Source organism: Gossypium hirsutum, chromosome D03 (genome assembly GCF_007990345.1).
Source record: "Gossypium hirsutum isolate 1008001.06 chromosome D03, Gossypium_hirsutum_v2.1, whole genome shotgun sequence".
NCBI classification, from domain to species: Eukaryota; Viridiplantae; Streptophyta; class Magnoliopsida; order Malvales; family Malvaceae; genus Gossypium; species Gossypium hirsutum.
The window spans coordinates 46,713,473-46,728,894 of NC_053439.1; the positions used below are offsets into that span (position 1 = coordinate 46,713,473).

Here is a 15,422-nt window from a genome sequence, read left to right on the forward strand (position 1 = left end):
CCGGTTGTATTAATGTGTTTCTCCTTACTTCGACCGGTTCAAATTATCCCAATAAATACATAAGAATATGATATTTTTATTTACTTTAATTATAAGTATTTTATGTTTAATTTCATTTATTAGATATTTATAAAATATCATTAAATTTAAAGTGATATATCAAAATAATCTCATACCAAATCAAAATAATCCATGAGTATTAATAAAGAAATTATACGTTCACCCTCTTTATTTTGAACCCCTAATTGGCTCATTTAGATTGGGTTAAAGACCTAAATTTAAATTCGTCGGCCAAAATAAGGACCTGTTGGATGCCCTAAATAAAGAAACACAACGAATCCAAATAAAATTGTGTTTCCCCCTAATTTCTTTTTGGTGTTAGTGTTTTCCCCTAATTAAGTGTTAAGAAATATAACCAGAAAATTGACTCAATTCAGTATTTTTAACAGTGTATTTTTCGGGAGGAAAGTTTCGTTGTTAAAATGGCGAAACGAGAGCTCTCGAGTACTTTGAGGGGCTTGAAGGTAAGCTTGCAGTACAAAAAATGTTCTTGCTTTCTTCCTTGAGTTTATACCGACTTGAGGTTTGAGCTGGTTTTCGCTTTAATTTTATATGGGTATTCATTATTTTGTTTATTTTCCTTTGAATTTATATTGAAAAAAAGTTTCTTGAGCTCCTTATATGGATTATGGCCTTATATTAATTTTGTTCATTTTAGTTTCCTTTATTTTGTTTTTTTTTTCAATTTGAAAAATAAACTGGGAACCGTAACTTATATGAATTTTGTTTCTATTTTATTTAATGCATTTAATAGTTCATGCAAAGGGCTGCTCAGAGAGAGGATAAAGTTAAGAAAGAAGAGGTTAAACCTGAAGAGAGTAGTGCTATTACTAGAAAATGGTACAATTTTCCAACTCTGTTTTTGAATGATCTTTTAATATATGAAGTGTATTTAGCAATTATTTTTCTTCAGTGCTTGTTAGATTTCAGTTATGGTAAGCTATGAACCTTTTGACATTATGCTGCTGCCTATTTTGTAACATGTACTTATATTATAAGGTTAGAGAGAAGTAACAGACCATATGCTTTTTGGTTTACTAGGAGTTGAATCATTGAAATAGAGCAATGGTGGTTTTGGTTTTTCTTTAGTTTTCAAATAGTAATTTAGAGGGCTAAGAGCATTTTGTCAATTGTTGCCTTCAGTATATTGGTCAAGCTTGATTGCCCTTAACCTGCAGAAAGCCGAATTGTTTACTTGTAGTATGAAAAATATAAGAGGGATACTTGATAGATAAATTTGCTAGGATGTAACTACTTGTGAGATCTAGTTATTTGCTTCAAATTTTTTCCATATTTCAAGTTGTTTAATTCCTGTTTGCATTTGCATGCATTCAGTGTGGTCATTATGGAAGGGGATCCCCATCCAGGAGCAGTTGTCGGACGGATGTCATTTCTTAGTTTCAATCCTTCTATTGATGTGAGTATAAACTATAAAGGTCAAGCGATTCTCTTTCTGTGATCTTGAGTTGCTTCTGCTCTCATAAGAAAGCCTTGTCTTCATAGAAACTAAATGAAGAAGCATCAAATGCGTGCCGGCCAAAGGCCTCTGGTGGAAGAACTTTATCTAGGTGGGTTTTTTTTTTTTAGTTGAGCAGATCTTGTTTTATTGTTCTGGTTTTGTCCTGAAAGCTTTTGAAAATTATTATGTAATTTGTGTTGGAACTACAAAATGGTATTAAGAAATGAAAGATTTTAATCGGAAAGATAAATTTTGAAAGGAAAATCCGATGTTTCGCAATACCAAGGGACATTGAATGTAAGAAATATGGGGATGTTGAGATGGGAATGCTATAAGACTTGCGTGCAACTTTGCTTCAGATTGTAGGGTAAGTTGAATTGAACACGTGTTTGCACAAGATGCATGTTTTTTATCTGACCTTTTGTCCTTGAATTGGGGGACAGTGAAAATGGATCTGTATCCGAAGCGGCTAACTGCTCGAAGGTCGGCACAGAATCCACAGATAGTGGAGACCTTAAGAGAAAACAATCTGAAATGGATTCTGAACCACATAAATCACGAAAAAGAGATCATGGAGTTCAATCGTCACCAAGCACTAGTAAAGCCTCCAAGAAGCAGTCAAAGCGTGAGAAGCTGGATTGAAATGTTCTCAGGCGACCAAAGTCTCCTAGGTGATCATAGTTGGGAAATGTTCTTCACCATTATCAGTCCGTTAACATAAGCTTTCAGGTTCCTGCAGTTGAATATGTAGCCTTATTATGAAATTATGGAAGCTCAGCCTTTATAACTTCCAATTTTTGTTCCTTTAAGTTAATTTTCTCTTTCTTTACCCCTATCCTCCGATGTGCATGTCAGCTCTTATGGATAGCTGAAGTAGTTGCCTGGAATGTAAATTTATTATGACAAACAACTTGAATGAACTTCCAGTTGCATTCTGCATGTGTTGAATTTGCTCTCTTGTGAATGCCTGTATACTTCTTCAGAACACTAAATGGTGAGTAAATGTGATTCTAGTAGAATTTGTCTTCAGTCTAATATGTGTTTTACATTGAAGTTTTTCAGTTTCCGTCTATTAAATTCTTTCTAACAGCTGAATAACTGCAATAGCGAGTATCCTATATCATCTCTCCATCCCTTTCTCTTGGCTGGGAGCTGGATATCAGACCGCTGTATCAAAGTATACTATTATTCTATACCTGCATCTGATAATGAACAATGTTATGAGAGAAATGATGAAGCTATTGTGAATCCAGGTTGCTGTTAGATATGCTAAGTGTTTCCTTGAAATGACTTTGCATTTGCAGCCCCAGGAACCTTTCGGTGTGTGCTTATATGAAACACTGCCTCTGGAGACGGCTTTCCATTTCCAGGAGACCAAGAAAAGCAAAGGGTTAGTCATTTACATGCTTATTCTGAATGCAATTGAATTCATTCGAAGTAGTATATTGGTAATGATGAGCTTCAACAATCAACACACATGAAATCTTTACTTCTAGGACTCTATATTTACATCAAATAGGATAGTGAGTCTCAGTCTACTGAATAATCTAAACTAATCTGCAATTTGCTCCCTATAGTTCCTCATGACCTTTAATTCTTCATAGGTTTCCAACATGAAAGGGCAAAAATAACTCTCCCCTTCCATCCCTGCAGCATCCAGCGGCCATCCACATCTATGATAAAATCCCTATGATAATTGGATTGGACCATATTTGTCACTTTCTTCACAAGCTCCTGATCCAATGGAATCTGCTTGAACCCTGCCCTCAGTGTCCTAGCCTGCCATTGCTTGTATGTCTCTGGCCTTTCAACCCTCTCGATTCCCTCACATGCAACAACATTCATTATGTCCCTCCCAAGTATTTCCCTCTCAAACATCATCCTTTGTGGATCATCCCGAGGCACATTTGCCTCAAATATATCAAAAATAGCTGAGAAATGGAAGAGTGCCTCCCGGAACCTTGTGACAAAGAAGGGAGCATTATAAGTCCCATTTGAAATCCCATGGATGAAAAACTCTGGGTTGATGCTTCTGATCAGTTTCAGAACAATGTCCCTCGCACTGGTTGGTGACAGTGTGTCATCGGGGAGGTTCTTTAGCCGATACATGCAGTTCACGATGACAACTTCATCTTTCTTGATCTTTAGTTCTTCCAGTTGGATGGTTTCCCATTTCTTTGCTATCACATTGTACTCAAATGGGACTTTGAATCTCTCACAATATCTTTTCAAGCGACGTCCGGTCTCTTCAACCCTTTCAGCTGGTCGGAATCCCGGTTGTGGGAACTCGATGCCGGTAATACGAAGCTTGGGAGGTCCACCAGCTCTTGCTGAGAGACGCTGTATGAGGCAAGGCCATTGAAAACCATAACAAATGCCAAAATCAACGATGTGGAGTGTGGTTGCCTTTTCTGCAACCTTCATTATCTTCTTATTCGCGTAGAAATGCATCATTTTCTTAAAAGGGCAAGCTAAAACAAGAACTCTGTAAGCTTTTAAGATATCAGCAGCTGACGTCCTATTGCTTACCAATGGTGAATACGATGGTGCCCCCATCCCAGCCAAACGTGTCGTAAGTGCATCTGCAAAGTAATGAGCAAATCTTTGGGTTCCGTCTCCAGTTGTAGAAGAGTTTTGACTTATTTGTTTCAACAGCTCATTTGCGGTCCTTTGGTCATTAATGGCGACAGCTTGTGCACATTGAGTGAGGAGACTCCACAGATCGACCACCTCACTTTTCTTGCCGTTCTTCCTGCGTGCTGTTCCACCTTTGGATGTCCCTTTCTGCGGCCAAACATGTTGCGAACTCTTATTAAGAGAACACCTTGGATCATCCTCGTTTTCACCTTTGCAAAGCAGTACATCATCAAACATATCTGTTTGCTCTGAATCTTCAAGGGAAACAGCAAATTGCTTGTTGCTCCTACCTTGTTCCAAGTCATCAACATCTCCTCGTTCATAATTTTTCCTTCCCTTTGACCCTAATAAGCTGCTGCCAGAAGGCTCTATTGATGGGGGGATCCCTCTTTGTAAATCTGGGAACAAAGAGGTCCTTTCAAGAGTATCAACAAGAGATGTTTGGATCAAAGAGGAGTTGAAATCACCTGGACTACCACCATTTTGATCTGTATATGCAGGGATGGGATCCGTTGAAAGTGGATATTCATGGCCAAGGACTTCATAGAATGATTTTTCAGCGGCTTGGAGAGCTAAGCAATCCTGCAACATACAGGTCTTTTCTTCCATGTCTTCTTCCATTAACATCTCATTTATGTACTTGAGCATCTCATTGGCAAAAGGGATGCTGTCAAGGGGATGTGCCTCTGAATTCGTTGTTGTCCCTGACTCAACAGGTGAGTCTGGACTCGGAACAACCTGTGGAGGACTATCTTTAATAAACCCATTATTATTACTGACGAAGTCGTGAATTGAATATACTGGTACTGCTCCATGATCGAGTTTGAACCCATACATGGAACTGGGAAAATCTTGGAAAAGGGTAGTATCCATGGAAACTTAATTGGCTGAGAAAGGGGTTATTGAAAGAGTGATAAAAATGAAGGAATTGAAGGACACCCAGAAATGATATATGAAACAAAGAAGAAAGGAAACCCAGAAGGTGGTGAAGAAGAGTAGTCAAAGGAGGTAAGCAGAAAACCTGGATTGTTCCATAGTTAGAAGAATCTGCCCTTCACTTTATAAAGGTCAAGCTTATTCAAGTGTTGCGCTGTCCTCATTGAAACTTCCCAGAAACTACAGTTAATGACAGAGCAGCCGCCACTACAACTCGCCCTTTTATTAACAGATTTTTAACTGGACCCGGAGTCTAGAAGTAAACTTTTTTAATTAAAACCTATTTTTGAGATTTGAGGTTCGAGCCTCGTTTGGTGTAAGCATATCTTGTTCAGATTTCACTTTGATTGTGTGCTTTTGTTGTTGTTGATTTTGATTATAATTATTTATACGAATATTATTTGTGATTATATTTGTACTTATATTGAAAATTTTACTTTTTGGATACAGGATAAGCTCATTCATATAAAAGACTAATTCTATGTTGCAATTAAAATTTTAATCTAATTTTTCACTTGTTTAATCAAATAATAAATTGATATGTTAGTCAGAATGCTAAAAAGAATCTTCACTTCAACAGTAGAAACCAAGGGTGTTGTCATAGAGATTAAAATGATGTATTAAATCCCAAATTTCAGAGACTAAAAACCTAGTTAAAAAGTTGCTTAACGCGCAAGACAATTTGACTTCAGCTTTCACCCAAGTGGGAACGCAAAGTTGTCCAGAACGTGGGGCTGACTGAATTTTATGGTGTCTCCTCCCCCCTTCATCTGAATGCCCCGACCCTACCATTTAACGTTGTCTTTTTGTGTTCTTTTTTTCGATTGAAAAATCTACGAAATTTACGTTTGCCCCACTTTGTGAATAAAACTCCCGTGAATTTCTCAACAATACCTGTTTGATTTTTCTGATATTTTTCTCGAGAAAATTATTTGTTTAATCATTCATTTGTTTACCTAGTACTTTTTGCTGACCAATCATCTGAAACCACTGGTTCCCTGTCTGTCTTTCTTGTTTGGAATCTTGGTTGGGATCCTTTACAATTTTATGTTTGAAAATGGGATTTTTCTTTTTTTCTTTTAGATCTTTTTAAATTTAGAGTTAAAAGTGAGATTCTTAAAATGGGTCAAAGTTTTTTAATGCTTTATTTATTTATTTACAAGATTTGAAATCGAAATTTTATTGAAGTCACTTTGATTGAATAGAGGTGGATAACAATATAATATTATGATGAACAAATAAAATTCATCCTATCAGGACTTTAACAACAGGGATCAATGATAACAATGAAGGCACAATGGCTGGTTTACAACTACACTACGCGCTTAGCATAATCACCCATAGTTTTCAATAGCGAATGGCGAAATAAGCATAGATTTTTGTTGCTCAAGTTGAATAGCTATCCCTTTTGTTTCATACTTAAAATTAGTCCCTTAAATTATGATTTGAATTCTGAATAACTCGGATTTGAATTTGATCCATCTTGATTGATAGAATCAAAATCAATTTGAGCTTGAAACAATTCAAAATCGAAATGAATCGAATTAGTAACCTCAAAATAATTCGAACTTAAAGTGACTAAAACTTAAAATGATTTAAACCTATAAAAGTTAGATCTTCAGATCTAATTTATTTAAACTCGAAATAAACTTAAATTTAAAATTAATTGAAGTGAAACTAAACCGAAAATTTTAAAACCCAAATTAATTCCAAAAAGGAACAATCATGTACATTGATAAGTTGAGTAAATGACTAAAGAATAATAGTGAGGGAGCTATTTTAGGATTCAACCGTGTTGGGTGTAGCTCATTAATCTGGTTTGAATCAAAGTTTAAAAATGAGAAAAGAAGAAAAATCAATTCCAAGGGTCAATGCAGTGAATCTGATCCACTTTTATTAAAGTTTGAAAAAGATCACAATTATTATAATTTATTAACCAACAAAACACTGATGTCTTTCAAATAATGGGCAATTTTTAATTTTTGTTTGTAGCCTCCAAGCATTTGACAATTTTTTTGGGGTCACAGCTAAATCGCTGAAAAGACCAACAAACAATCCTAAACCAATTATTATATTCAAATAAATCAAATTTAATCCAAATATAATAACCATGTAAATTATCTATTATGTAGGCCACATGCATCATCTAGACGTGCTCATCCTCTGTTCGGGCTGAGTTCGGATTGGATCGGATCCATGTAAAGTATTTAGATTAATTTTTTAAACTTAAGTTGAGTTCAATCTAAAAAATGAATTTACTTTTTTTTTCAAATTTGACTTAATTTAATAAAGGTAAGCTTAGGCACCTTATCTATTCATATTTGATTTTTTTTAAATTAATTTTTATTTAAAAATATTTTTTTAAAATATAACACACTAAATGCACTAAAAATGCTAAAATAAAAACATTAAAAATGCATTAAAAAGTATTTATATTAAAAAAACATTACCATAAGTATAATAAATGTTTTATTATATTAAAAACACAAATAAATATAATAAATATTTTATTGTGTTAAATAAAATTTTTAAAATTTTATATTTTGGGTTGGGTTATTTAGTTGGGTAATTCTTTTAGGTTTTAGGTAATGGGTTTAATTGTTATTGGGTTAGTGATTTAATATAAATATAAATATAAATATAAATAATTTAATATATATAATTAATATAATTTTTTATAAAATAATATATTTGGACTGAATTGGGCTTGAGCCAAAAAATCTTGCCTAAGGCCTGACCCATATAAAAAACAAGCCTTAAATTTTACCCAAGCCCATTTTTCGGGCCTCGTATTTTGTCCAAATCCTCTCATTTTTCGGGCGGGCCTTCGAACCTGACCAAGTAGCCCAACTCATAAGCAGTTTAATCTCATCCCACCTGAAGAGGAAGTTTCTCTTGCATTACTTTTCCTTATTATTATAATATAATCTATATTATTGTTTTAACATTTTACTAAGTTAATGTCACAAATTATCTAAGCACCAATTTGATTAAAGAAATTACGAAAATGTTCTTCTATAATTAAAATATGTTATTTCATTCGAGGGTACTTTAGTTTTTTTATTTTAAAAGTCAATAAAAAAGTTGGATGTCGTGAGATTTGAACTAATACCATTTGCATTGATAAAATTTTAGTTTTACCACTTAACCAAAATTTTATTTTAATTTCTTTTGTACATTTTAATTGATTGATTTAATGGGCAAAATCCTGATATGAAATAATCTGAACTTGAGACGAACTATTATGAAAATGCACTTGAAATACATGGATATGATTTGTATATGTTATATGAATTCATGATGTGGAAAGTATATGTATATGAAAATTTTGTTATTGTTGAGCCCATACATATTTCTTGCTATTTGAATGAAATATATGACTAACAAGAGTGATGAGGATATGTGTTAGGGCTTGTGACCAAATTGGTTGATTGTGTCTTGCATGTTTATCTTGAACATGAATGAATGGTAAGTTAATTACCATGTTATACGAACTTACTAAGCATTTCATGCTTACTCTGTTTTATTTTCCCCAGTCCTATAGTAATTTGGAAGCTCGTTGGATTGGAAGCTTGGCGGAGATCACTCACACTATCCATCAGCCCATTTCGATATATATGGTAAATCAATTATGGTTATAATGGCATATATAGGTTAATTGGTCAATATTGGCATTTATTTTGGTTATAATTAGCCATTGGTATGCCTTGTGATGAACATGTTTTGATTTATATAAAAGAATATGTCTTGTTTGATATGTGTTTGAAATGATTCATTTAAGCTAGTATATTTGATAAAATATGCATAAAGGTGAACTTGATATCTAGGTAAGTAAGAGTATAAGATTAACATGATAATAAATTATCATTTGATATGCCTAAAGGCACATTGGTTGAATGTTTGTATTACATTATGAATATGTAAAAAATGTTGGTGTAGGTGGAAGACAAATTGGGTGAGAAATGTGGCTTAGAAAATAGCCTATTTTCGTCCACACGGCCAGAGACGGTGTGACACACGACCTAGCACATGGACATGTGATTTGGCCATGTGTCCCCTACATCTTAAAAATTGAGAAACAAAATACTCAGAAATTGATCACACTGCTTAGCACACGGGCGTGTGACTTGGCTATGTGACCCAAGTCAGAGAGTTACACGGCCTGAGATACAGGCATGGCCCTTGGCAATGTGAACCACACGACCTAACCACAAGGGCGTGTGTCCCTTGCACCTAGGCAAATTTTTGATATTTTCTGAAAAATTTTCTGAGTACCTGGTTTAGTCCCGATTTGATTTTAATGTATATTTTGGGCCTCGATGGCTCATATAAGGGACATTATGATTGATTTCTGATATGAATACTATAAGACATGAATGTATATGTTTATTTGATCTGTAAATTTTGGTAATGCTCTGTAACCCTATTCTGACGACAGATATGGGTTAGGGGTGTTACAAGACACACGCATGTGTGAGCCACACAGGCTAGACAAATGCCCATGTGCACCCTACTTCCCAAATACGCAAAAAAATCTAAATTTTAGGGTTTCTGAGCATTTTAAAGTCTATAAATACCTATTAGAAGAGGACATAAGGGGGCAATCAAATAAAATCGAAGAAAACACTCGAAGAACACCATCAGAACCAACTCAAAAATGGATCTCTATTAAGATTGAAGATCTTCCTTTAATTTCTTTCGAAGTTTTATTGAGTTTCTTTATGTCTTGTGGTTATTCTGACTAATTGTCAGCTAAATAATAGAAAAACAGTAATTATTAATACTTTTAATCCTCGTGGATACGATATTCCCTACTCACCATAGCTATACTATTGTTCGATAGGTGCGCTTGCCTTTGTCGTATTTATAGTTAGTTTAGTGACCATCAAGTCGTGTCAGATGTCAGGCATGTAGCTGATTTAGAGAAGAATCTCATCCCTTTTTGGTCTTTAAGACTCGAATGGTTTGCAGAGTGTTTGAGGCAAAGTTGGTCGCAGAGGGTTACAATCAGGTGGAGAGAGTTGTTGTTTTCTCTCCTGTTTGGGTATACAATTTTAATTTAAAGATTAGGAGTCTTTTAGTTTCCAAGTTTGAGCACAATTTAGACTGGGTTCACATTCTGCAAAATTCGAGTTAGGCCCGTGATGGAGCATGAAAAATGAGGCATGATAAATACGAGTCAAGGTAGAGGTTTGTGGGGTTTGCCTTGAATTTATCGGGCATGTTGTAGACACTTTAGACGAGAATTGATTAGCAACCGAAAAATGGCCAAAATAGGCCTGACATCAAGACAATGAGGTCCCTTACGTCAGGACGACATGACGGTTTTTGGAAATGGATGTGGCGACGAGGAGAGTCGGCACGTCACGACGATTCATGATGTTATGTAGCCACATTTTGTATAGCTCAACAAGACTTCTTCTCCCAGTTGGACTCTGATTAGTTCAGGGTTATTTTAGTTGTTTTAGCCCTCAGTATTGAGCCATTTAAAGGGCCTTTGTAACACTGATTTAGACACGCCAATCAACAAAGGCTTTTCTTTAAGGGCAACAAGATGTAGTCGCATATGGAGTTTTGGTGAGAGTTTGAGATAATTTTGTGAAACCCCTATTGTGAGAGCGTTGGGTGTGAGCTTTGTATTTGGGGCTTGGGTTTTGTATTCTCATTGTGCTCTCGTTTTGTTTACTCCATTAATGTTAAGCAGATGCCTTCTTTGCCCGTGGTTTTTATCCTCTTCGGATGAGTTTTTCACGCAAAATTTGTGTTCTTTCTTCTACACTTTTTCTATTTCATTGTTTATACAGGTCGATCCCCAACATATATATTGATAAAATTGTTAATTAAGTTGGTGTCACAAGTAGAGGTGATCACGAGTCGGGCCGGGTTTGGGTCAGGCCCAGACAAAATTTTAGGCCCACTTTTTAGGCTCGGGCCCCGGCCCGACTCGAAATATGGGCCTAAAAAGTTGTCCAAACCTGGCCCGAAAGAAAATTGCTAAGCCCGAGCCTGGCGCGGCTCGACCCATATTAAATATATATATTTAATTTGTATAAAATATATATTTGATTAAAAATAAAAATATATATTTGATTAAAAATAATATATATTTAATATATAATTCGGGCTAGGCCAAAATAGTTTTACTTGAGGCCCAACCCATTTTCTAAATGAGTCTCGTTTTTTTCCCAAACCCATATAATAGAATTTCTAAGTATATAGTTTCCACACACATTAACGTATAATAGAATTTCTAATTCTATTTGGAATTGTCCATAAATCAATTCACTCGTCCAAGTTTAAAGATTCATTTGAAGTTCAAAAAAAATTGAGTAAAATATTAAGCTTGGAAAAAATATTAACAAAGTAAAAAAAAAATTCAATTATATATTTATTAAAAAAAAAATTCAATTATATATTTATTAACAATTAGATTAATTTTCTAATTTTTGTAAAGCCCCCAATTCTTTTATTTTATCCTCTTAAAATTTGTAATCATGATATTTGTCATTTTTAATACGTTTTTTTTATTCTATCAAAAAATTCAAATGGTTCTAAAAATTGTCCATTTTTATCAATTTGTTTGGTATTTAAAGAAAATTTAAGGGTAAACTATCTAGTGATCACCCAACTCTTAGGATGATTTTATTTTAGTCACTTAATTGTTAAATCTCTAACGACGGTTAACTGTACATGCCACATCATGTTTACACTTTCATTTTGGTAACCTGAAAAAATATCTTTTCTTTTTAAATATTGATTGGGGTAAAAAAGAATAAAGATTAAAGTGAAAGTTGTAGAAACTAAAATAATACATTTAAAAATAATGTCAAATTATATTTGTTTACCACATTGCCAAATTTTTAAATTTTTTTATTTTTCAATATTAAAATTTTAAATTTCAAAGCATCAAAATCAATTAAAATAAATTTTTTTAAAAAAATTATCCGTTGATAATGTTAACCGATTTGTTATTGTAATGTAACAGTTCGTTTTCAATGGTGTCGAAAATTGTGGTTTAGGGACCACAATTCTGATGTGTGAGTTCGTAAATATTATTTATTTAATATTTATGATGTCATTATCGTGTCATATTGAAATTTAGTCCGGTAATTTTGATGTTTAGTTAGTTAATTAAAGAAAAAGAACTAAATCGTAAAAACTGTAAAAATTAATCGCTATAAATTTTTAAGGGTTAATTGAGTATAGAAACATAATGAATGGATTTAAATGATAATTAAGTCATTCTTGAAGTTAGTGGTTGGCTATATGCTCAATTAATTAAGTTTTATGATTAAAAAATGTATATTAAAATAACGTTCATGTATTAATAATAAAACATAAAGAAACCAATATCATCTTTCCCATTTCTTTCTATTTCCAACCGAAAACTCCATTGTTGTTAGCTAAGGAAGCTTTGGCCTTGCATAAACTCATGCATGTAAGTCAATTTCACACTTATTTTGTATGAATTTTATGTTTTTGAAATTGTTGTAGCTTAATTTAGCTAGTCTAGAAACTATTTTGAAATATTGTCAAAGTTTTGAAAACTTTCCATTAATGTTCTTGAAGCTTTTTAGATGTTAATGCTTGAGTTTGAAGTTTGATGATGAAATAGGACAATTTTGTAAAGTGATTTTGAATAGGTTTTAAGTTTAGGGATTAAATCAAAGTATGTTAAATTTGTCATGGGTTTCTTGCGAAATTTCAATACTTGAGGGTTGTATAGGGATGGATATGAATTCAACATGTTAGCCTAGGGCTTAATTGTGAAAAATAAGCTTGTTTTGGTTTTAGGGATTAAATTGAACAAAATGCAAAAATTTAGAAAAATTGTGAAAATATTAATAGGAAGGGAAGCCTACAAGTTTGGCACTCGGTGTCCAGGCGTGTTTTGGAGGGATGTTAGCCTTCGGGCTAGGCACTCAATACTCAGACGTGTTCTTGGTTGGATTATCTCGATTAAGCATTCTAGCGTGTCTTGGATGGATAACCGCATATCTGTATCTGTTCATATTGGTTCATCGGGCTGAATAGTGATTTTTAATTGGTATAATGGCTTATATTGATGTGTGGTAATAATGCCTTGATGAATGAATTGTAAATGTGCTCAAACTTATCGATATTATATTATGACTTGGTATTGAATGAACTTGTATAGCTTGAATGATATATTACTTGCATAAAATGAACTCACCCATTGGAAATGGTTGTGTTGACAGGACTAAGTGCTTGTTCATTTTGTTAATTTTAAATTGTGACATTAAGGTATGTTATATTGTTTTTTTCGATATATGAACTTACTAAGCTCAATTAAGTTTTCTCTATTTGGTTTTCCTGTAGTGGAATTAAGCGATCGGATCACCTAAAAGATCACACTATCCAACTATCTTTTGATAGACTTTGAAAACATTATATTTTGGTTTTGTGGCATGTAGTAGGAGTATTTGGTATAGGTACTTAAGTGTTCATCAAAATATATATGTTGTGTTAGTACAAATTATATATTATACTTATGATATTGAATGTTTGTTGTTTAATTGCATATTTAAGATGAATTTGTGTATGGTAAATGTTGTTAATTGTCATAGCATCTTATAGCTCAGATCTGGCGATCGAACCGGGTATAGGGTGTTACATGTAATATCAAAATTAACTAAATTAATCTTTTCTAAATTTTAAAATTTTATTTTATGTTTTTAAATTACTATTAATAAAATCAACTCAATAAACCATATTTAATAATTGCCAACAAAACTAAAATTTCTTTTGATTATATAATCTCAAATCTTCCATAGTAATATAAAAGTAAAGAAAATCATTGCAGTTAAATAATTAATTGCTTGTTCTTCATTTCGGCAAAGATGTGATGAAAAAATTATGGATTTTGTTTGGTATAAAATTAATTAATTGCAAAAAAAAAAATTATTTGCTTTTAGCTTAGTATAAAAGACTCAAAATTATATAATCAAAAGAAATTTAGGTTTCGTAGGTAATTATTAAAGATAGTTATTTGAGTTGATTTTAATTTGGAAACATAAAATAAAATTTTAAAAATGTAGAAGGAGATTAAATTAATTAAGGTATTGTTTGATAAACTGAAAAATTAAGTGTCGAAAAAAAATAAGTGTTGAAAAATTAAATATTGAAAATTTAAGTATTGAATTTAAGTTATAAAATTGTTTGATATATTACTTAAAATTAATTATGGAATATAATTAGGTTGTTTGATAAATATATATTTTAAATTATAAAAATTATTCTATATTTTATCCTTAATTTTTAAATATTTTTCCTTATTCTAAAGAAAAATCAAATTTTAAACCTAAAGTTTTTATAAGAAACTATAATATAATATTAAATTAAACTAATTAATTAAAAACATTCTCCATTAAAAGTCAAGTATATGTTATCTATTTATTATTTAAACTGTTTTTGATAGAAAAAAAAATCTATTAGATAGTTTCATTTTAATAATCAAACATGTGTAAAAAAAATTAAATAATTAAAAATAATAATTTTCAGCTGATTTAATTTTTTTCAATGGTCAATCAAACAAGGCTTAATCTAATTAATTTTAATACTATAGTAACAAATCGGTTGATATTGATGATTTAATAAACTTTTCAATAATTTATTTAATTAATTTTGATGATTTGAAATTTAAAATTTCAATATTGAAAGAAAAAAATTATATATTTAGAATTCGGAAAGGGGGTAAATGAATACAAAATTTTAAAATATTAATTTAGTTTCTATTGCCTTTTTACTTTAATCATTAGTTTTTTTTACCCCGGCCAATACTTAAAAAATGATATTTTTTGGGTGACCATAATGAAAGTGTGAACATGATATGGCGTGGACAGTTAATCGCCGTTAAAGATTTAATTATTGGGTGACTAAAATAAAAACACCCTAGAGGTTGAGTGATGAAATTGTAAAAATTTCATTTTAGTTACCCAAAATAAAAATGCCCTAAAAGTTAAGTGAGCAACTAAATAGTTTACTCAAAATTCAGCCTCAGCTAATTAATTAATGCACTTTACGTGATACCAAGGAAAGCGCCATGTGATTTGATGTAAAATAATTCAAAAAAATTGAAAAGTAAGAATTCCTAAAAATAATTTTAAAAAAAAAGTAAATAACCTTTTTAAAATAAAAAAAAAATCCAACAAAATTCTCAAACTTTTTAAAAAATTATGATAATGAAATTGTTAAAAATTCATAAAATTATGTTTATGAAATTGATAGGATTGCATGAGTGGATAAATTTTGACCAAAAATGTTAATAATGTAAACAATTAGAGGAATATTTTAAATAGAAAATTAAGGT

At 32.1% G+C, this 15,422-nt stretch overlaps 2 protein-coding genes across 3 annotated transcripts; one reads left to right on the forward strand and one right to left on the reverse strand.

Moving 5' to 3' along the window:
* Window positions 1-182: 182 nt before the first annotated feature.
* Window positions 183-5,502, forward strand: LOC107950143 (uncharacterized). Of its 2 annotated transcripts, XM_016884927.2 has the most exons (8): window positions 183-524; window positions 815-900; window positions 1,396-1,477; window positions 1,564-1,628; window positions 1,963-2,696; window positions 2,824-2,909; window positions 3,124-4,751; window positions 4,873-5,502. In XM_016884927.2, the coding sequence occupies exons 1-5, from the start codon at window positions 483-485 to the stop codon at window positions 2,159-2,161; spliced, it is 474 nt and encodes a 157-aa protein (XP_016740416.1). In that variant the 5' UTR covers window positions 183-482; the 3' UTR covers window positions 2,162-2,696; window positions 2,824-2,909; window positions 3,124-4,751; window positions 4,873-5,502. The 2 variants fall into 2 exon arrangements, with proteins under 2 accessions (XP_016740416.1, XP_040946218.1); XM_041090284.1 differs by lacking the exons at window positions 183-524; window positions 2,824-2,909; window positions 3,124-4,751; window positions 4,873-5,502 and adding an exon at window positions 528-616 and having other exon boundaries at window positions 1,963-2,554.
* Window positions 2,947-5,029, reverse strand: LOC107950142 (scarecrow-like protein 30). The gene has a single exon (XM_016884926.2). It carries the CDS (start codon window positions 5,027-5,029, stop codon window positions 3,110-3,112), a length of 1,920 nt encoding a protein of 639 aa, XP_016740415.2. The 3' UTR covers window positions 2,947-3,109.
* Window positions 5,503-15,422: the final 9,920 nt, after the last annotated feature.

Coding starts and splice junctions, on each gene's coding strand:
- LOC107950143 (XM_016884927.2), top strand. CDS start 483: ATGGCGAAACGAGAGCTCTCGAGTACTTTGAGGGGCTTGAAG. Junction 1,478..1,563: donor GTTTCAATCCTTCTATTGAT/GTGAGTATAAAC, acceptor TTGTCTTCATAG/AAACTAAATGAAGAAGCATC. Junction 1,629..1,962: donor GGTGGAAGAACTTTATCTAG/GTGGGTTTTTTT, acceptor ATTGGGGGACAG/TGAAAATGGATCTGTATCCG.
- LOC107950142 (XM_016884926.2), bottom strand. CDS start 5,029: ATGGATACTACCCTTTTCCAAGATTTTCCCAGTTCCATGTATGGGTTC.